The sequence below is a fragment of the Pristis pectinata genome, chromosome 19 (genome assembly GCF_009764475.1).
Source record: "Pristis pectinata isolate sPriPec2 chromosome 19, sPriPec2.1.pri, whole genome shotgun sequence".
Taxonomy (NCBI): Eukaryota; Metazoa; Chordata; class Chondrichthyes; order Rhinopristiformes; family Pristidae; genus Pristis; species Pristis pectinata.
In genome coordinates this window covers 42232100-42253735 of record NC_067423.1, presented here as the reverse complement: position 1 = coordinate 42253735, position 21636 = coordinate 42232100, and the positions used below count along the sequence as shown (strand labels likewise).

The 21636-nt window shown below is 43.3% G+C and overlaps 1 protein-coding gene and 1 long non-coding RNA gene across 2 annotated transcripts; one reads left to right on the top strand and one right to left on the bottom strand.

Annotated features, from left to right (window-relative positions):
* Positions 1–249: 249 nt before the first annotated feature.
* snrpf (small nuclear ribonucleoprotein polypeptide F) lies at positions 250–8866 on the bottom strand. The gene is made up of 4 exons (XM_052033848.1): positions 8738–8866; positions 8348–8473; positions 3021–3085; positions 250–534 (listed from the first exon to the last, which is right to left on the bottom strand). The coding sequence occupies exons 1-4, from the start codon at positions 8738–8740 to the stop codon at positions 468–470; spliced, it is 261 nt and encodes an 86-aa protein (XP_051889808.1). The 5' UTR covers positions 8741–8866; the 3' UTR covers positions 250–467.
* A 33-nt stretch (positions 8867–8899) lies between these two features.
* On the top strand, positions 8900–20600 carry LOC127580413 (uncharacterized). Its single transcript, XR_007957818.1, has 3 exons — positions 8900–8983; positions 13588–14162; positions 19377–20600. It is a non-coding gene; the product is annotated as an uncharacterized LOC127580413 (long non-coding RNA).
* The last annotated feature ends 1036 nt before the right edge of the window (positions 20601–21636 follow it).

Below are 21636 nucleotides of genomic sequence, written 5' to 3'. Positions count from 1 at the left end.
CCGTCACTGTCTGTAAGGAGTTTGTACGTTCTCCCGTGTCTGCGTGGGTTTCCTCCCACATTGCAAAGACGTACGGGTAGGTTAATTTGGGTTTAAAATGGGCGGAACGGACTCGTTGGGCCGGAAGGGCCTGTTACCATGCTGTAAATAAAATTTAATAAAAAAAACTACATACCTTCAGCCAAGTGCCAAGAAAGGTCTTACCCCAGTGAACAAAACCCATTGAATATCTACGACTGCAACACACAATTACAAAGATCGAGAATTTGTTTATTGGCTCAACGTCCAAAATTCACACTTTAAGCACACAATCCCCAAAAAAAAGATGCACCAACAATTAAATTAGTTTGTCTTGTATAACCAAGGAAAATGCATTTTGCTTCACAATAATAAGAACAAGTGGAATCTTTTATCACGTCAATATAAAAAGTTGTTGCACACATGGTTATTTTTAAAAAAAAGCTAAATCACTCCCTCATTTCTCCATCTTCTTCTTCCTCTTCAACTCCTCTGATGTACAATACATTGTTACACCTATTGAAAAGAAAGCAGATGGTTAGCATTCAAAAAGGCCTATGCATTCAGCGCATTCCAAGTTTCCAAGAATGAGAAGTGATCTCATTGAAATGTACAAAATTCTTACAGGTCTCATCTCCCTAACGTGGGGCAAAGATAGATCCCAGGGATGAGGGGAAATTGTCCCATAAAAGATTAAGCAGACTGAATTTATACTCTCTAGAGATTAGGGGAATGAGGCGATTTCACTGAAACATACAAAATTCTTACAGAACTCGATAGCATAGCTGAAGGGTGTCCAGGTGTCTAAAACACTAAAACAAGTTGTCAGTCTCAAAATGAGTTAGCTATTCAGGACTAAGACGAGAAAAAAACTTCTTCACTTTGAGAGTACACAACTCAAAGGCTGTGGCGGCCCAAAGGAATTATTTGAAGTGGGTTTGCGCAGGAGAGTGAGGTGAAGTACAAGATTTTATTGAATGGTGGAGGAGACAAGGGCTGATTGGCTTATTCCTGCTTTTATTTCTTAAGCAGCCACAACCCCCCAAACAATATTTGCCATTTATGAATCAGGAGAAGATATAATGAGACTGTAAAACGATTTGTGTCTGTTTACACAATCCAGTGACAGATCAAAGCACTAACAGCAGAAGGAACCAAAAACTAAGTTACAGGGAGAAGTTTAGCAGATTAAAAAGTTTAAAACAAAATGGTGAGGTTGCAGATGTAACGTCTCTACATTCAGCATTTGCTTCATTAGATTGGTAAACAGTACATGATACCGAGCTAGGGCAGGAGAGAGAAACCAGGTAATTACTGACCCTATCAATTTCACATCAACATGTCCAGAAATTACTTGGTTACTCTTTAGTAATCAGCAGATCGATGGTAGTCCTCAGTTATACAGCACAGAAACAGGCCCTTCAGCCCAACTCGTCCATGCCAACCAAGATGCACATCTAAGCTACTCCCATTTGCCTGCGTTTGGCCCCATATCCCTCTAACCCTTTCCTATCCATGTACCTGCCCAAATATCTTTTAATTGTATGTCTCTACCACTTCCTCTGGCAATTTGATCTGCATACCCACCACCCTCTTTGTGAAAAACTTGCCCCTCAGATCACCTTTAAATCTTTCCCCTCTCACCTTAGACCTATTCCCTCTACTTTTAAACTCCCCTACTCTGGGAAATCATGGATGATGAATCCAATAATACTATCCAGGAAGCTTCCAATAAGGTGGATAGGGGAATGTTGCTTATGTTGACTTCCAGAACTTGTGTGATAAAGATTTGCGTAAAAGACTAATACATGGATCAGTTAATAAGGGGGAGGAGACCAAAAGCCAGAACAAAGTGATTGTTCTCTTACTGGTAGGGAGTGACATACTGGTTCAAAGAGCTGTACTGGATCCTCAGTTTTTCACCACACCAGTGACTTAACTGAAAGACAATTCTACATTCACATTTTTTGGTGAGGAGATAGGGGGCAGCAAGTTGTGTAGACTGGAAAAGGGAATCACAAAGATTTACGAATGGAATAAACCATGGCAGATGGAGGTTGGCCAATTTAGACTGGAGAAGTACAATTCAATATTTTGTTGAGAAAAACTAGGAGCTGTGGAATAAAGAGATTTAGGTATCCAAGTACATGCAGAAAAAAAAGCTAAAAATTAATGATCAGATATAAAGCAATCAAAAAGGCAAATCAGAAACCGGCATTTTTGCCAAAATAGAAACTAGTAAACAAGGAAGCAATACTTCAGTTGTGCACAGCTCTCCTAGAGTACGGTGTTCAGATGTGAACACCTCTGGAGGAATACACTGGCCACAGGCTAGGCCAACGTGCTCCCATTAGAATTCAAGAACCTTAGGTTAAGTTACAAGGACAGGTTGCATAAACACAGTTTGATAAATGATAGTGACAGGGAAGGGTAGGTCGGGAATGTGGTGCAAAGAGAAGGAGACTTTCTCTTCTGGTGGGAAATCTCATGAACAAGGAGAGTATAATCTTAAGATCAAAGGTCAGCCATTCTCAACAAGACTGCGCAAATCTGCAGCAAATTTGAAGACTAAGATCAGGGAATCAAGGGACATGGAGTAAAGAATCGAGGTACAGACCAATGATTTAAAAGAATGGTCTGTCCCTGTTCCCATATTCCTAATTTTACACCAAGGCTCCCTTGCTCTGGATTTCTTTAATCAGATGAACTGTATTCCATTTCCTACAACAAATCTTATCCAGAATGGCGTCAAATCAACAAGTACAAATTAATTAGATTAATAGGTATGAACTGAAAATATTTTCCAGCATTTTCAAATTCAACTCAACAGGTCAGGCAGCTTCCGGCAGATTATTTTTTACTCCAGATTCCAGCAGCTGCAGTTTGTCTCTCAAATGCTCAGTAGTAACAAGACCAGTACACAACATTGATGAATTTGAGCAGATTTAGTTACAATATTGCCATGAGTTTTCAATTCCAAATTATATTCAATTAAGTCTCACCTTATAAGGACTTCTCCAAGATGACCTGCTAGAGCACCGTCAATATATTCTTCTGTATTTGCCAGCTGAACAAAAGAAAAATTATAAACTTTCTTTGGTAAAAACTATGTGCATCAAAACTCTGTACCGTGCAGTGGGATCTCCAACAGAAATCTGTGTTAGATTTGAGGATAATATTTTACAACACTTAATAAAACAGTATCTGATGCAACCTCCACATATGGAACCGATTTCAAAAAGAATTTATTTAAAATTTCCTACACTATTTTGCCTTTGGGACTCTAATCAGGAAATGCAATTTCAGTTCACTTAAATACACCTAGAATTTTAAAAAAGCTGGTACCAGCAATGGCGACTCCAATAGAAACTTGATACCCTTATCCAGTTGTGCTGATGTGACCAGACGCTCAATAATGCTCTAAGTGACCTGTGGAACCACTCAGCTGAATAGCACTGCTACATCAAAACACAGGAGTAAACACGGCTCAATCATGTCTCTTCCATTGCCCACATTTCTGCTCCCCCACCCCTCCTCCCACTCATATGGTTCTCCTTGTCCATACCTTCGAGATCAATGAATCATCTCCTGAAGTTTCCAACACCTTCACTGTGATGCTGCCACCAGACTTCTTCCCCATCAGCAGTGCAAAGGGAGTATTCCCTTTCCAGTAGTCTGAAGGGACTATTCTATCCCCAACAGTTCACTCTTCCATCTCTATCAACACCCACTCCTCATGGAACCTTTCCATGCAAGTTGAGGAGATGCAACACCTGCCCTTTTATCTCTTCCCTTCCCACATCCCAGAGGATCCCGAGCCTCACTAATTCTCATTCACTCCAAGCTGTGTCTTTGGCCCTTTTACATTGTTCCCACATTGGCCAACATAAGCTTGAGGAACAGTATTTCACCTCGCAACTAAATGGTGGGATATTGAAAGGAGTTAGTGTTCAGAATTGTACCCAAAAGTTAACTTGCAGGTACAGCAAGTAATTAGAAAGGCAAATTGATCGTTAGCCTTTATTGCAAACGGATTTGAATACAACAGTAATAATGTCTCACTGCAAGCATAAAAAGCACTGAGACTGCACCTGGAATGTTGTTTACAGGCCTCCCTACCAAAGGAAGAACTTGCGGGACTGCAACAAAGGGTTCTGAGAAGAATCCCTGAGATTGGGGTTCTACTAGCAAACTGGATCTATACTCGAGTTTAGAAAAACAAGGGATGATCTCACAAAACAAAATTTGTACTGGGCTTGACAAAGTAGTTATACGGATGAGGTTTCTCCAAGGTGGAGCGTTTTGAACCAATGATCAGTTTCAAAATTAAAGATCACCCATTCAGAACATAGATGCAAAGAAACCTCTTCACTTGTATCTTTGGAATTGTCTACCCAAGAGACCTGTGGAGTCAGTAAGTATATTCAAAACAGAGGGACTCAGATTTTTGGGTATGAAGAGAAATGTGGTCAGTGCAAGAAAGTGGCACTGATGTAAAAGAGCAATCATGACCTCCTCACTAAGTGATGAAGCAGGCAGAAGGGCTAAATGACCTGCTCCCATTTCTTATGGTGGAACTTATTCACCAGGACATTACTGTCAGGTTGCTATCCTCAGCCCAACTGTTGTTACCTGCGTTATCAATATCTTCATTCTATTAGATCAGATGTCAGAATGTTCACCGATGATTGCCCATGTTCAATTCAATTTGCATCTCCTCAGAAGATGAAGCATCCCAAACCTACATGCAGAAAGATCTGGGCTACATTCAGCCATGGGCTGATAACTAGCAAGTGCCCGAAATCAAAATGTGCACCCCCCAAGTGCAGGTCTAATAATCTCTCCATGACTTCATCAGCATTACATTGCTGAGATTCCTCTCTCCATTGACATTCTTGGGTCATTATTACACAAGCAACATAAATACTGCGGGCAACAAGAGCAGGTGAGAGGCTGGATATCCTGACTCCTTCCACCTTTACATCTTGGCTGTGAATGAATACTCTCTAATAGGTCTTGTTGGGAACTGCTCCAACAATCAAGCTCACAGGACAAAACATCCCACTTGACTGATACCCAATTCTGCTCCCTCAACATTTACTCTACCACTAGTGTGCCACTGCCACATTGTGTACCTTCTGCAAAATGCCCCATGGCAACCAGGCATAGCTTCTTCAACAGCACCATCTGACCTCTCTACCACCTTAAAGAACAAAAGTTCCTTGTGCATGAAAATATCACTATTGCAAGATCCCCTCAAGTCAAACAATAAACTTGGGAAAATAATCTTTGTCATCAGGGCTAAATCTTGGAACACCCGACCCAACTGAATAGTCACATGATATTCAGAGCAGCTGTTCAAGAAGGTAGTTCGCTGCCTTCGAGGGGATAAATGGATGATCAGTAAATTCTGCCCTGACAACGAGAGCCACATCCTGTAAAAGAACTTTAAAAAGTGTCTGTGACACCAGTCTCAGTGTTCCTTTGAACTAACACAAGAGTCTGTTGACCCATGGAAGGGATATAAAAAGGGCATAGGTCTAAGGTGAGAGGGAAAAGTTTTAAATGGGATCCCAGGGTAAAACATTTTATTTTTAAAAAGAAAATAATTGATACCTGGAACTCACAGCCTGAGGTGGCAGTGGAGTTAGATACAATCACCATGTTTAGACAGGCACTTAAATATGCAGGGAATAAGGGAATCTGGATTTAGTGTGGACAGATGGGATTCACGCAGATGGCAAAAAAATCAGCGTGGACATGCTGGGCCGAAGAGCTCATTTCCATGCTGTACAACTCTATGACCATTTCAAATTTATATTGACCTCTACACTATCAAATTTACAAAAGTGCAACTGAGTTCAGAAACACAGGTTCACTGAGCAGAACACTTCATGATTGCATGTTAATTTTATTTACTTTTCCAGGATTTGGGCATCAAATTGCTCTTGAACTGATGTCTTCCACAGCCCTCATGAGTGTGGCAAGGGGACTTCAGTGAGGTGGGGGATCAGTAGTAGCAACTCAGCACTGGTTTGAAAGTGCAAGGTAGTTAATTGATGAGTCCTTTCTGGCAAGTTTGTACTGTATAAGTTTTGTAAAGATGAGGTTTGACAGGAGAGCCCAGCTGAATGCAACGTGAATCCAGTGCTACGTGAGAAGTCTTAGACACTTTCAGTGAATTAGACAATGAGGTGCCAAAAACATCAACTGCAGCAGCTTGATTCCAGGTTTCAGAGCTGATAACAGCTGGAGTCACTGTTGTGCATCCATAAGGCTGAGGACTTCATGGGTGGCACGTTTAGGGAAGTGTCACATTGCAGTTCAAGAATGGGCAGATGCAGAGGGCATGGGGGAGTAATAGGCAGTCCAGGAGGAGCAGATATGCAGCCCAGGAACCAGAGTCCACCTCATTCACTGATAAATTTTCTCTGTTGGACAGTGGCATTGGAGAATGTAGCTAGAATCAGGGAGTGTAGTACAAGTAACTGAGATGCACAGGAGGGGAAGAAGAACAAGGAAGCAATGGTGACAGAGATTCAACAGTTAAGACGACAAGATTGGTGCTTCTGTGGCCATAAAAGTGAATCCAGGATGGGTAATTTAACTCCCTTATGCCAGCATCAAGGACATCACTGAACAGCTGCTGAGCATCTCTGAAAGGGAAGGGTGAAAAGCCAGACACTGTGACCCACATCACTGCCAATAGCACAGGGAGAACTGAGGTGCCACAAATTGATGTTGAGGGACAGGAAAGGTTAAAAATCAGAATCTCATAAAGGTAGCAATCACAGGATTGTACCCAGTGCCACGTGCCAATAAGTGAAGAAACAGAATAGAGCAAATGAATGCGTGACTGGAGAGATGCTGCAGGAGGGAGGGTTTTAGATGAGATTTTGGAACAGTTTCTGGGGCAGGCAGGACCTGTACAAGCCAGACTGGCTACACCTCAACAGGACCAGCACCAATATCTTCCCAGGAGTATTTGCTGGTGCTTCCAGGGAGGGTTTAAATTCCAAAGACAAGAGTCAGTAGGGAGAGAAACAAAGTTAGAAGAGCAAGTTGGAAATGTAGGAAGCAAAATAAATAAGCAGCAGAAACAAAGGCAAATACACAAGGTCAGTGTACAGAAAAGAAGTTCTTTGGTTAAAAAAAAAGCATCAGAAACACCCAGTATTAGTGTTAAATGGAAATATTGATGCTCTAAGGTACACGAGTATCCTAGTACTCGAATCAATAAAAGCTAACATGCAGATAGAGGAGGCAACTAAGGCAGCAAATGGTACATTGATCATTATTGCAATGGGGTTTCAGTACAAAAGTAAAGATGTCTTATTGCCATCTCACCAAAGTCCTGTGTAATTGAACCTGGAATTGGTACAGTTTTGGTCTAGGACAGCAGGTTTGTCATACAAGAGACTAAGGAGGCTATATTTCTACTCTAGAATTTAGAAAAATAAGAGGTGACCTCATTGAAGTATAGAGCTCTACAGAACAAATACAGAGAATATTTCCTTTGGTAGAAGAGTCTGGAATAAGGGAGTCACATTTTCAAAGTGTCTCTTTTACGTCTTCACTCAGTGGGTGGTGATTTTTTGGATTCTCTACCCTAAAAGGCTGTAGAGGCTGATTGATTGCAATCAAAACTGAGGACAGGCTTTTGGATATTAGAGGAATTGAGGGATTATGGGAATTCAGCAGGAAAACGCTAAGAGGTGGAAAGTCGGCTATGATGTTGCAGAGCAGCAGTGAGCTTGAGTGGCTGAAAGCCAAGGAGGTTAGAGAACTAGATGGGTTTTAGAAGGCTTTTGACAGGTACTTTGACAGGAAAGGCATAGAGGGACACAGGCAAATGGAATTAGCATAAGTATCAGGGTCAGCATAGGCAAGTACTTTGACAGGAAAGGTACAGAGGGACCCAGGCAAATGGAATTAACTTAAGTATCACAGTCAGCATGGGCAAGGTGGGCAGGTACTTCGACAGGAAAGGCACAGAGGGACACAGGCAAGTGGAATTAGCATGCATAAGTATCACAGTCAGCATGGGCAAGGTGGGCAGAAGGGACCCATTTCTGTGCTGTACAAATCTATAGGTAAAAGAATATGGGGGGGGGAACTAAAATTCCGCAACCACATGCTTGTTAAAGTTGTTAGCATTGAGTATCCTCACAAGTTTTTGAACAGGCTGCAAACTAGATTACATTTACACAGCTAAAGATGATTTTAAACAACACAGATTAGTGAACGTGGCTGAACCAGCGCCACCCCAGACATCTGCTTTATCCCCGGCAGCCGGTGACTCTCACAGGGACCACAGCTCAGCCCTCACCTGCATGTTCATGTAGCCGTCGACCGACACCAGGTAGCCCTTGTACTCCATGCCCCACTTCAGCTTCACCATCACCGGCTTGCCGGTCAGCCCGTTGAGGAACGGCTTTGGATTCAGAGGTAAGCTCTGCGGGAGAGAAAGCGTCCGTCAGTGCTGGGGCAGGGGGATCCCACCCCGGGATGTGTGTGCCCGAGGGCGGAGCGCCGCTGAGGGAGGGAGGGAGGGAGGGAACTCGAGCCCCCGGCGGAGCCTGGGGACTAGGCCGCGACCCGACCGGCGAGGCGCCCGGATTGCGGGGTTACTGCGGACCCCTCCCTATTACCATTACCACCACCACCAGGCGGCGGTCCCTGGACCACAGCGGGGCCCGGACTCCGGGCACCGACTCACCATGGCAGCGAAGGCGCCTCACAGCCGTCGGTCGGTCGGCGGGGGACAAAAACACGCGCCAACGGCTGCCTGCACGGGCTGCTGGGAAGAAGGGCGCACTTTCAACTTTCACCTCTCCCTTCCCTTCCTTTCCCTTCCCCGGCGACGGGGCCTGCGCGTTGCCCGGGGAGACGGTGCAGCCTGGGACCCGGCGGGAGTGGACGCGCTGCCCGGTCCGCCCTCCGGCCCGGAGGGAGCAGCTTGCAGGTACCGCGGGACTCCCTCTAAACCGTAGCAGTCCTTATTTATCGTGGGCATTTGTATCTGTTCTTGCAATATCAAGATGAACTTGATACATCGACACCGTACACACATTTATTTACCGTCAATTTAACATGCAGTTTACATGTTTATTTAACATACAATGTAGTTCAAGTTCAAGTTACTTTATTGTTATTCACCCATATGCTATAAAAACACATGGAGGAACGAAATGTCGTTTCCCCCAGACTCACACAACAGAGGACATACATAGAACAGAGGACATACAATGAACGCAGACAAGAAAATTGTGCAAGTACAAATAGTGCAAAAGACAGTATATACAAAATACAAATTTAGTGCAGAGTTAGTGCAAAACCGAGTTGGATGCAGAGAAATACAAAGCTCAGTGTGTTGCACTCATTGTATAAACATGTTCAGCAGCAGCCAGAGTTCTTATACGCCGTTGTGCAAACCAGGGCTTTTGACGTGGCATTTGCCTACCAGGGTATTCAGGAGCCTGGGGGGAAGAAACTGTTGCACAGTCTAGTAGTTCTGGCCCGGAGGCTCCGGTACCGCTTGCCAGACGGCAGTGGGACAAATAGGTCGAGGGAGGGATGAGAAGGGTCGTCTATGATTCTGTAAACCTTACGTGTGCATCATGTACATGTCAAAGTCAGGTTTATTGTCATCTGCACAAGTACACGTATGTACAGGCGCAATGGAAAACTTACTTGCAGCAGCAGCATCACAGGCACATGGCATCTATCAGGTCTCCCCTTAGCCTCCAGTGCTCCAAGTCCATCTAACCTCTCCCTATAGCTAATAGTCTCTAACTGAGGCAACATCCTGGACATCGTCCTCTGCACCTTATCCAAAGCCTCCATAACCTTCCTGTAACAGGGTGACCAGAACTGAACACAGTACTCCAAGTGCAGCCTAAACAAAGTTTATATAGCTGCAACATGATGGTAGCGTAGCAGTTAGCATAACACTATTACAGCGCCAGCGACCCGGGTTCAATTCTGGCCGCTGTCTGTAAGGAGTTTGTACATTCTCCCTGTGTCTGCGTGGGTTGCCTCCAGGTGTGGGTTAGGAAGTTGTGGGCATGCTATGTTGGCGCCAGCAGCGTGGCGACACTTGCGGGCTGCCCCCAGAACACTCTACACAAAAGATGCATCTCACTGTGTGTTTCGATGTACATGTGACTAATAAAGATATCTCATCTCAAATGCATCACATTCACAAGAAAAACATAATATCATAGAACATAGAACAGTACAGCACAATACAGGCCCTCTGGCCCACAATGTTGTGCTGACCTTTAAACCACACCTAAGACTATCTAACCCCTTCCTCCCACATATCCCCCTATTTTAAATTCCTCCATATGCTTATCTAGCAATCTCTTGAATTTGACCAATATACCCGTCTCCACCATCACCCCAGGCAGTGCATTCCACGACCCAACCACTCTCTGGGTAAAAAAAACCTTCCTCTGATATCTCCCTTGAACTTCCCACCCATTACTTTAAAGCACTGGTGCCCTGGGAAAGAGGCACTGGCTGTCTACTCTATGTAAATATATCTAAACGTAAATAATACCAGATTATACAAAAAAGAACACAATTAGGACAAGAAAAAAACAAAGTCAATTGTACTGCAACCTGGTCATAGTGTTGCTATTACTGAGGTAGTGATTGGGGTTGTGCAGGTTGGTTCAAGAACCGAGTGGTTGAAGGGAAGTAGCTGTTTCTGAACCTGGTGGTGTGGGACTTCAGGCTTGTGTACCTCCTGCCCAATGGTAGCTGCGAGAAGATGGCACGGCCCAGATGGTGGGGATCTTTGATGATATATGTTGCCTTCTTGACATCATAAAGATGTTTGTGTACTGTTGTGAGTTTTCTTGACTTTAGCCATTATTATAAATAATTAATATGATAGAACATATGGCAATTCTTAAATACCATAATATTTTAAAATAGTCTTTATTACCATTATTACCTTAGACGTCTTTTATCCCCAGGAGACATTTATATAAACAGATATCTGTAAGTACAATAACTCAATGTGCATTGGTTAGGGGATGTAATGCAGCAAAATAGCCCAAGACACTCCATAAGATAAGATATCTTTATTAGTCACATGTATATTGAAACACACGGTGAAATACATCTTTTGATTAGGGTGTTCTGGGCCAGCCCAATCAATTTGACACAGGCCAAGAAGGAGATAATAGCAATTCATTATGTCACATAGCACCTCATAATTTCTCCACATGTTGTTGTTAGTTCACCTAGCTTTTTTGCATTATTATCTCTGCTCACATTTACAAATTCCTACTCAGTTTCATGTCATCAGCAGACTTGGAAATATTACATTTAGTTCCCCAGCTGATGTTTCGGAGAGAAAAAAAGCAAGTCGTCTTTGAGACGGAACAGGGATGTGAACAAAAGATTATTTTTAGACTAAATACAACACCACGGTGGGGAACGGTCAGGATTAGCTCAGAGAGTTGTCAAGGAACTGATCATCAGAGTTTGTGGTTGGGACAGTTGACAGTGAAGATCTTTCTATATCAAAGAAGTCCACATGTAGTGTAAAACCATAGATTTATTTCCAAACAGTACATTCAACAAAAACTGTATGTAGATTTGGGAACTGGGAAAAAGGAGCAAGTCATTTAGCTTCTGGAGCCTGTTCGATGATATCATGGCTTATTTGCATATGCCTGCTATTGCATATATCTACTTCTGTCCAACATCCCTTAATATCTTTGTTTAACCAAAGTCTAGCCACCTTAGCTTTAAAATTAATATTAGTGTAGCAACAACGGAAGGGAGTCCAAACTATTACCACTACTATACTTGTATGAGGAAACTTCATCCCCTGAAAGGCCTGGTTGTAATTTTTAGGTTATGCCTCAACGCCTTGATTGGCAGAGTTGATTTCTCTTCAATCCCCTGTCAATTTCTTGAAAACCTCAAACAAATCATCAATGCATTTTTAAACTCCAGTGAATAGATCCCCACTTTCTCATTAATTAACCAATGGATGTCCAAATAAAATGATGGTGAGTCAATACTTCACTGCCTCCAAGACCAATATTTCCCATCTAATCCAATACTCCTCACACTATTCCTTGTGTGGCCTATCCAGGCTCTTGTATCACTTGAGTTTAACACCTATCCCCCTGAACTCCAGTCCTCTGGATCTAGGTGCTCTCATTTCATTAGCTTTTTAGATTATTTTTTATACATATCAATCATATATTTTACATAGACCCCTAGTTCTCGTTGAATTTCCATTCCTTCTATTCTTTTCATCATTTAGAAATTACCTTATTCTATCGACTTTAGGTCTAAGGTAGATTACCCATCATTTGCCTCTGTTGGAATTAATTTGCCACAGTTTTGCACTGTATTGTGGAGGGTCGTGGCTGTCACATGACAGTGACAACACTGGCCCCATCTGGTCAGATGACAGCAATGCACCTACCTGGTTGGTAGACACACCACTGTCCATCAAGGTTTGGCTCCACCCCCACCCATTAGTGCACACCTAATTATTGGATCTTTGAGCACCTTTGTTCCTGGCACACTTGACCATTGGCCCTTTTGAACTACCTCGGCTGGACCACCCCCAGCCCTCCAGCACTATAAAGAGTGCCGCATGTGCTTGGTTCTCTCTCTTTGTGGTCTCTGAGGGATGCTGAGGTAAGCTGTGCACTGCTTAAGAGTAATTAGTTAAGGATCCCTGGGACCATAGAGCCGATGCTTGCACTGAGTCAAGGAAGGTGGCAGGCATGTATTGTTTCTTCCTTGATTTGTTTGTACCCAGTTTGTTGTGTGTGTGTGTGTGTGTGCGTGCAGCTCACCCTTGTTGCGATTTCCCCCCACATTCGCGATCACCCATGTGCATGTGTGTAAGTGTGTGTCCGTTCCTGTTCATCCTGTCTTGCGTTTGTCTTTGTGAATAAATCATTTTTAACTCCAAAGACTGTGTCCAGAGTCCTTGACCTTTGAGACCTCACGAACTTGTCTTACAACATGCACATCACTAGATCTATTAATTTAATGTTGCAATCTGCATTGTTTACCTTCCTTCATTTACCAGATTTGAATGTGTGGCTTTCCTTTCCATCATCTAGGTCACTTATGAATATAATGAACAGTTCCAGCCAAAACAGAGATTCTTGCAGGACCCCACTAGTCACATCCTTTCAATTTGATTACTTCCCATTTATTCTGATACTCTCCCTCTCCTCCTGCTCAAACAGTTTCCTCACAGATGAATTAATTCCATGAGCTCCAAATTTAGCTGACAGTCTCCAATGGTGGACTTTATCTTGTGGAATTCCATGTAAATAACAACCAGTGAAATTCCTTTTGTTCACTGCTTTAGTTACCCCAGCAAAACACTCAATTTAGTTCACCAAACATTGATCTACACTTTACAAATCCATGCTGATTCCCTCTCATCAACTGAACATTTTCAAGGTGTTCAATCACCCCATCCTTAATTATAGACTCTAGTGATTTCCTACCAATAGATATTAAGTTAACTGATCTAAAATTCCTTTGTTTCATTCTCTCGTGTATTTTAATTAGGAGTTTTTCCAATCGAAAGGACAGTTCTTGACTCAAGGGAACGTCAGAAAATTATAGATGAGCTCTATGACAGCCATTTTGATGCTTTCCTAACTGAACTTCCACCTTCCACATTGTATAAATTCTGCTGCTCAATAACTCTTCATGACACTTAGTGGCATTACCATCTCCAAACCTACATCCTGAGGGTTTACAATGAATAGAAAATTAACTGGTCCAACCACATTGATACTATGAGAGCATATCTGAAACTGTCGTGTGGGATTCACCTCCCGACTCTGCATACATCTTGCATTATCTACAAGGCATAACTCAGAGGGTGATGCCTGGATGAACGCAGCTCCTTCAACATACAAGAAGCTCAGCACCATTGTGGAGAAAGCAGCCTGCCTGATTAGTATCCCATCTGTGACCTTACTCTTCTACCACCCATGCAAGATGGACTGCAGCAACTCACCGTGATTTGTTCAGCAACATCTCCCGATCCTGAGACCTCCTCTAGGGCAAGTGAATGAGAACACCACCTTCCACACAGAGCACAGGTCATCTTGACCCTCCCAGTTCCTGGAGGAGCTGTAAGTAAAAATAGGGTAATGGGAAATCCTGCTCAACTTATTTATTTTCCCAATGACTTAAGTCAACTATTAAAGCTTGTACTAGAACTTGTTAGACAACTTAAGCAACTTTTTCCCATTATTGAGCGATCCAATACCAGAGGGCATGCATTTAAGGTGAGGGGGGTAGGTTCAGAACAAGCGTGAGTGGTACTTTTTTACTGAGAGAGTGGTGGATGCCTGGAATGCATTGCCTGATAGGGTGGTGGAGGCAAACTCATTGGGGGCTTTTAAGAGGGTCTTGGATGGGCACATGAATGAGAGGAAAGTGGAGGGATATGGGCATTCTGTAGGTAGGAGGGAATAGCTATGTCGGCATAACATTGTGGGACGAATGGCCTGTCCTGTGCTGTACTGTTCTATGTTCTAACTCATTTGCCTTGTGTGGGAAATTCCTGGTTCCAGCCAATTGGGAGGAGATGCCTGGCATGAGCTGTAGCCTGAGCATGAACATGGGAAGATGAGGGGTAGAATCATACTCTGAGGTGGTGGTTCAAAAATGTTTTCTTTAAATCAAGTGAATGGAAGGACAGCAATCAAGAAAAGGAGACCGAGAGCAGGGTTGACCAGGAATGGGAAGGTGACTGCTGAGGGGAGAGTGACTGGGAGACCAATTTCGAGAGGAGAGAGGGAGGGTATAAAGCTCACAATTGGGAGCGCAGGGTGATGATTCCTTTGAGGTCCTCTGGTGAGGCCCCTTGTACCTGTGTTTTTTTTAAAGTAGTTGGCTTAATTCTGGCAATTTGGTAGAAGGGAACATCAGGCAGAAGTTGGTTACATAGGCAAAAGAGTAATACCTGTTTCAGTGTGGGGCCTGGATGCATCTTGATGCCAAGACTAAGGTGACAGATGGCATCTGCCCTGCTCAGAATATGGCATCTTCTATATTGCAGATACTGTACGCCTGTAATACTGGCATAGCATCATTGAATTTCCATTTGCTGTCATATGGTCATACAGCACAGAAACAGGCTCTCACCACCACCCCCCCCCCCCCCCCCCCCCCCCCCCGGTCGGTATCAACTGTTAAGCACTCATTTACACTTGTTCTAGTTTTCCTAGGTTTTAGGGAGCATTTTAAAGGAAGGAGGGGACATGGAGAGTCTTCCCACCTTGACTGTAAAGCACAGGAGCCATCAGTGGAATGATCTGAGATCCATAAAAGGACAAAAAATAGATGAGGATAGAAATTTTGGAGCATGGTAGGGCTGGAGAAGGTCACAAAGTTAGGGAGAGTGAAGCCAATCCATGGATTTATTGCAAGGAGAATGGAGCACAATAGTTAGAAAATCGTGCTGCAGTTGTACAAGGCTTTGATTAAACCAAACCTGGAGTAGTGCACACAGTTTTGGCCTCCACCTTAATGGAGGGACAAACTCGTCTTGGAGGCTTATTGGGTTAATTTCTGGGATGAGTGGTTATCCTTTAGGGAAAGGTGGATTGAATGGGTCTCTCTGGAGATTACAAGAATGAGAGATGATCTCATGAAACACAAGATTCTCAGGGGGTCTGACAGTAGATCCTAAGAAAATGTTTCCCCTGATTGGGGCATCTCAAACTAGGGGGTAGAATTTCAGGATAAAGGGTTGCCCATTTGAGACTGAAATGAAGAGGAACTTCTTCACTCAGAGGGTTGTGAATCTTTTGGATTCTCTATCCCAGAGATCTGTGTGCACTGTGTGGGTGAGGCCAGGTTTACGAAAGTTGCAAGTTAGCAGTTTGGTCAGGACAGCACTGGGAAGTCGTGCTGAGAGATAAAGGGATGAAATGCCCGTTGCTAATATTAATTACAATTATTTGGAATTCATGGACCAATTTTACATTGAGACATAGCGTGAATGTGCATTTTATAGTCTCAGTAGTGTTTGGCAAGATGCAAGCTGAAGGAATTTGGTATTTGGAAGGAGTCGAGTGCCAAAATGGAGTCCTGTCAACCAAACACTGTTTCACCTCAGTTCCCTTCAGTTTTTTATTCATCCACACTGCCCGTGTTTAGGTTACTTGCTTTTGGCTTTTACAGTTAACTGTTTCTCTTGGTCTCCATTATTTAGAACTTTAAACATTTCCCACAGTTTTTTGTCTCTACATTTCCCACTGTTTTTTTGGGATTTTCTCCCCGCAGTTCTTATGTCAGTCTAGTTTACTCTTTCATAATTGGTCACCCTAGTTGCTTGTGTCACTTGTGATCCTAATCTTGAACGTCACCATGCTGTGATCACTAGACCTGTTCTCCTACTCTTCAATCTCCCATGTGTTTAGCTTCATCATTCATTATATGATCTCACAGTGATTCTTCCTTTCTTAAATGTATTGTGTACTGGTTGCTTAATCAGGTGGTGGTCCTCTATATATTGTATACACTTGATTAGGCGGTGGTCCTGTACACATTGCAAATGCTTGATTCCCTTTTCACCTTCCAGTACCTTTCCTCAAAATTCATTTGGGGGCTTTTGAAATCTTCTATAACTATATTCTGCTTATGGATTTAACTATATATTTCTATACAACATACCCTTAATAACACGATAAATGGCTTATTATCTTTTAACACCATCTATATAGATTCTGTATTTATCATCTCACTAGACGAGGCATCTTTCCCCCACTGCCATTAATTAGCATTGATAGAAGTGATCACCAGACCTCATAAAGACAAAATCCTGTCTCCATACCAAGGAACTCCCCAACAGTTGCAATTGTCTTTAAATGCGATAAACTCAGAATGGAGCTGAGAACTCGGCATCCTTGAGCTTCTGTGGACCAACAGTAGCAGAAGAAATACATACCATCACAGTCCATAACCTCATGGCTTGGCATTTCTCCAACTCTACTGTTATTAATGTGCAATAGACTGAAATAAGTGATCCCATAACTGATGGATATGATGAAAGCTCTACAGTTCTGCCACATCTGGTTGTGAATGGTGGTGATCAGTTAAACAGCTAACAGGAGTAACGTCCCGTCCAAGAACATTTCTATCCTCAACAATGGTGAGGCTCAGCATGTGAGTGCTAAAGACAAGGTTAAAGCATTCATCTGTTCGGCCTGAAGTGCTGAGTAGGTGATCCATCTCAGATTCCTCTTGTGATCAGAAGCCAGTCTTTAGCCAGTTCAGCCTGTTTCATGGAATATTTAAAAAAAACAAGCTAAGAGCATAGGATACTGAAAAGGTTACAGGGCCAGACAACTTCTCTGTCATACTGAAGACTGGTTGCATCTCAAGCTGAGATATTCTGGTGCAGTTACAACACTGGCATCAACCTATCAATGTGTGAAATTCCCCAGATAAGTCCTGTTCACAATATGCAAGACAGATCCAATCGAGCTAAATACCCCCAGTGAGTAGAGCTCTCAGTCATCAGCAGTTTGATGGAAGATGTTGTCAAAAGTGCCATCAAACAACTGATCTACGATCAATTTGGGTTTTGTCAGGATCTCATCACAGCTTTGGTCCAAACTTGGATCAAAGAGTGAATCCCAAAGGTAAGGTAAGAATGTCCGTGACTGCAAGGTAGCATTTGACTAAGTGAGGTATCATGTAGCCCTGGTAAAAATGAAGTCAGCAGATTGCAAGAGAAACTCCTTCAAAGCTTGGCCTGATAACTCACAAAAAAGGAAGATGGTCATGGCTGTAGGTCAATCAACCCAGCCCCAGGACATCACTGCAGCAGATCCTGAGGGCAACGTCCTGGGCCCAACCAAATTCAAATACTTCATCAATGATCCTCCTTCCATCATGTTTGCTGTTAGTTGCATAATGTTTAATTCCATTCACAATTCCTCAGCAGTTCATGCCTGCATACCAAAAGGATTTAGACAACATTCAAGCATGGGCTCATGAATGCCAACTAATGATCATCTTTAACAAGAGAGAGTAGAACCATTTGACATTCAATGGCATTACCATCACCGAATCCGCCGCCTACCATAGATCACTTTTACTTCATTGCTTGTGGTGGCGTTTTGGAATTACTGATGAGAACAAGGGCACTGAAAGTGTGAGATTTATTTTCCCGTGGAGTCTGTGATGGATGATGAGTGGTGTATGTTCTCCCTGTTACCCCATGGGTTTCCATCCAGTGCTCCGGTTTCCTCCCACATCCCAAAGTCATGCAGGTCGGTAGGTTAACTGGCCACTGTAAATTGTCCCTAGTTTGTAGGTGAGTGGTAGAATCTGAGGGGAGGTAATGAGAAAGCAGGGAGGAGGTAAACAAATGGTATTAATGTAAGTAGGTGGTTGGTGATCAACAGGTACTTGGTGGGCAGAAGGGCCTGTTTCTGTGCTGTAGGTCTCTATGACTCTATTGACATGGCCTTGGGAATATAAGCCCATTTTGTTGAAATTAAAAAAAAATTCTTCATTTGCTCTCTGTCTCCTTGATATCAGTTCGATCCACTTTATTATCAAAACTGTACTTCATCCAGGTCAGCCGCATCTGACAGTGACACAGGTGGTTTCCTTCACCAAGGTTTGCTGTCCTTATACAGGCTGGTGCCTGCACACCATTGAGTGTCAATGGCCTGGAATATCTAAGGACAGGTGTGCATGCACAGGCCTGGTCAGGTTGGGTTCCATCCACGGGCCTGAACTTGAGTGCGTATGCTTATGCTCAAGGGTAGGTAACCTGAGTCTGAAAGATCCCAGAAATTTCCCAGGTTTGACTTTCCCTGACCCAGTCATCAACCTCACCTGTCCACAATGGACTTCCCACCACACAATACTGAAGCAATGTTAGCAATATGCAATGTCCAATTTCTACCCTTCTTAGACCAATTATATCCATTTCATTGTGCTTCAAGAGGTTGGTTATGGCTCAAATCAACTCCTGCCTCATTAAGGACCTGGACCCACTTCAATTTGCCTGTCGCCACATAGGTTTTGGTATTGGTATACTATTGTCACTTGTACCGAGGTACAGTGAAAAACTTGTCTTGCAAACCGATTGTACAGGTCAATTCATTACACAGTGCGGTTACATTGAGTTAGTACAGAGTGCATTGATGTAGTACAGGTAAAAACAATAACAGTACAGAGTAAAGTGCAGTGCAATAAGGTGAAAGGTCACAACAAGGTAGATCTTGAGGTCGGAGTCCATCTCATCGTACAAGGGAACCATTCAATAGTCTTATCACAGTGGGGTAGAAGCTGTCTTTAAGCCTGGTATGTGCCCTCAGGCTCCTGTATCTTCTACCTGATGGAAGAGGAGAGAAGAGAGAATGACCTGGGTGGCTGGGGTCTACAGTAGATGCTATCTCGCTGGCTCTCCACTCTGCTCTGGACCATCTGGACAAACTGAACAAGTACTTCAGGCTGTTGTTCATTGACTACTGCTCAGCATTCAACACCATCATTCCCTCAAAGCTTATTATCAAGCTCCAAGACCTGGGCCTCTGTACCTTCTTCTGCAATTGGATTCTTAACTTCCTCACTAGGAGACCACAATCAGTGTGGATCAGAAACCTCATCTCCTCCTTGCTGATCATCAACACAGGCTCACCTCAAGGCTACGTGCTTAGCCCCCTGCTCTACTCTCTCTATACCTACGACTGTGTGGCTAAGCATAGCTCCAACACCATCTACAAATTCGACAATGACGCCACTGTTGTTGGCAGAATTACGGATGGTGACGAGTGGCATACAGGAGTGAGATAGGTCAGCTGGTTGAGTGTCGTGGCAACAACCTTGTGCTCAACATCAACAAAACCAGGGAATTGATTGTGGACTTTAGGAAGGGGAAGTCAGGCGGACACATACAAGTCCTCATTGAAGGGCCTGTGGTGGAAAGGGTGAGCAGTTTCGAGTTCCTGGGTGTCAACGTCTTGGAGGATCTATCGTGGGCCCAGCACACAGATGCAGCAATGAAGAAGGCGCGCCAGCGTCTGTACTTTATTAGAAGTTTAAGGAGATTCAGCATGTCATTAAATACTCTGACAAACTTCTACAGATGTACAATGGAAAATATTCTGATTGGATGCATCACAGCCTGGTGTGGAAACTCCAAAGCACAGGAACGCAAGGGGCTACTGAGAGTAGTGGACTCAGCCAGTTCCACCTCAGGTACAGCTCTCCCCACCATCGAGGACATCTACAAGAGGCGATGTGTCAGGAAGGTGACATCCATCATTGAGGACCCCCACCATCTGGGCCATGCCCACTTCTCGATACTGCCATCAGTCAGGAGCCTGAAGACCCACACCTCAAGGTCCAACCACAGCTTCTTCCCCACTGCCGTTTGGTCCTTGAACTGAACTGGAAAACCCTAACACGATCTCAGACTATATTTTTTTCCTCAACTTGGACTAATGTCATTATGTTTAGTTTATTTTGTCATGCAAGTTATATATAATTTATTTTCATTTAAGTCTATGTTAACTTATGTTTGTCATATTTGTAATATACTGTGCTGCTGCTGCAAAAATCTAATTTTCATGGAATTTATACCCTGTGTATATATGCCTATGACAATAAATTTGAACTTGAACCACTTCCCTTTCACCCTGGTTTATTACTTGAACGGTAGGCTTGTACTTACTTGATAGGACACTGGGGGGAGCTCCAATCCTTCAGATGCCTTTGCAAAAGGCAGTGCCTATCCAAAGGTCTGCCCCCACTACGTCTGATTTGAGAAAAAATGGGGTACAGTCTCTATACCACAGTGTAATACTGACTGTGAACAATAAGGCTGCCACCCCTTTTAATTTTGCACAGTTGGGATCACCTTGTGCTGGAGTGGAGGCAATATAGGCTGAAAAGTTTCCTCTTTGCCCTACAGGTTAGCTTCATTCCAGAGGGATGCTTATTGAAGGTGAGATGTAACATTGCAAGAGAGTCCAAGACACTGGTCCACACTGAGCTTGGATCTGTTGTGTACCCATTAATTAAGATCACAGCCTGCACGCTGTCATGTAGCCAATGTAATGTGGAGACAAATTTCTGTGGGCAGCTAATTTTACAAAGGATACCCCATAGTTGCTCTCTATGATGGAGTCTATGGCTTTGTGAGGTCAAAAATGCCATTTATAGTAGTTGAAACTGTTCCCTGCATTTCTCTGGCAGTTAACTTGCAGTGAAGATCATATGCATTGTGCTTCTGGAAGGACACCATGTAACTATATAATATCTTATTTTGGAGGAATCTAGAACAAAGGGCAGTACATTGAGCCTTAAACATTCCAGGAAACACTGGAGCTACTCCAGTAAGTTAGGTAGCTTCTGCGGAGAGAGAAATTGAGTTAACATTTCAAGTCAATGATCCTTCATCAGAACCACACACAGTGCACTCAGACTTGTGTGCCCCTTCTCTCTCTCTCTCTCTCTCTCTCTCTCTCTCTCGCTCGCTCGCTCTCCATGAGGACAGACTCATTCTTTGTCAGATCCATTCGTTGTCAGGTCAATGTGGAGCAAAGGTGACTAAATAAGGTTAATGTACAACTC

What these genes read in the sequence shown, in the direction of transcription:
- snrpf (XM_052033848.1), bottom strand. An exon ending in ACGGCTACATGAACATGCAG is followed by an intron (nt 3,086 to 8,347) that starts GTGAGGGCTGAG and finishes TCTTTTGTTCAG; the next exon opens with CTGGCAAATACAGAAGAATA. An exon ending in CTTGGAGAAGTCCTTATAAG is followed by an intron (nt 535 to 3,020) that starts GTGAGACTTAAT and finishes TCTTTTCAATAG; the next exon opens with GTGTAACAATGTATTGTACA.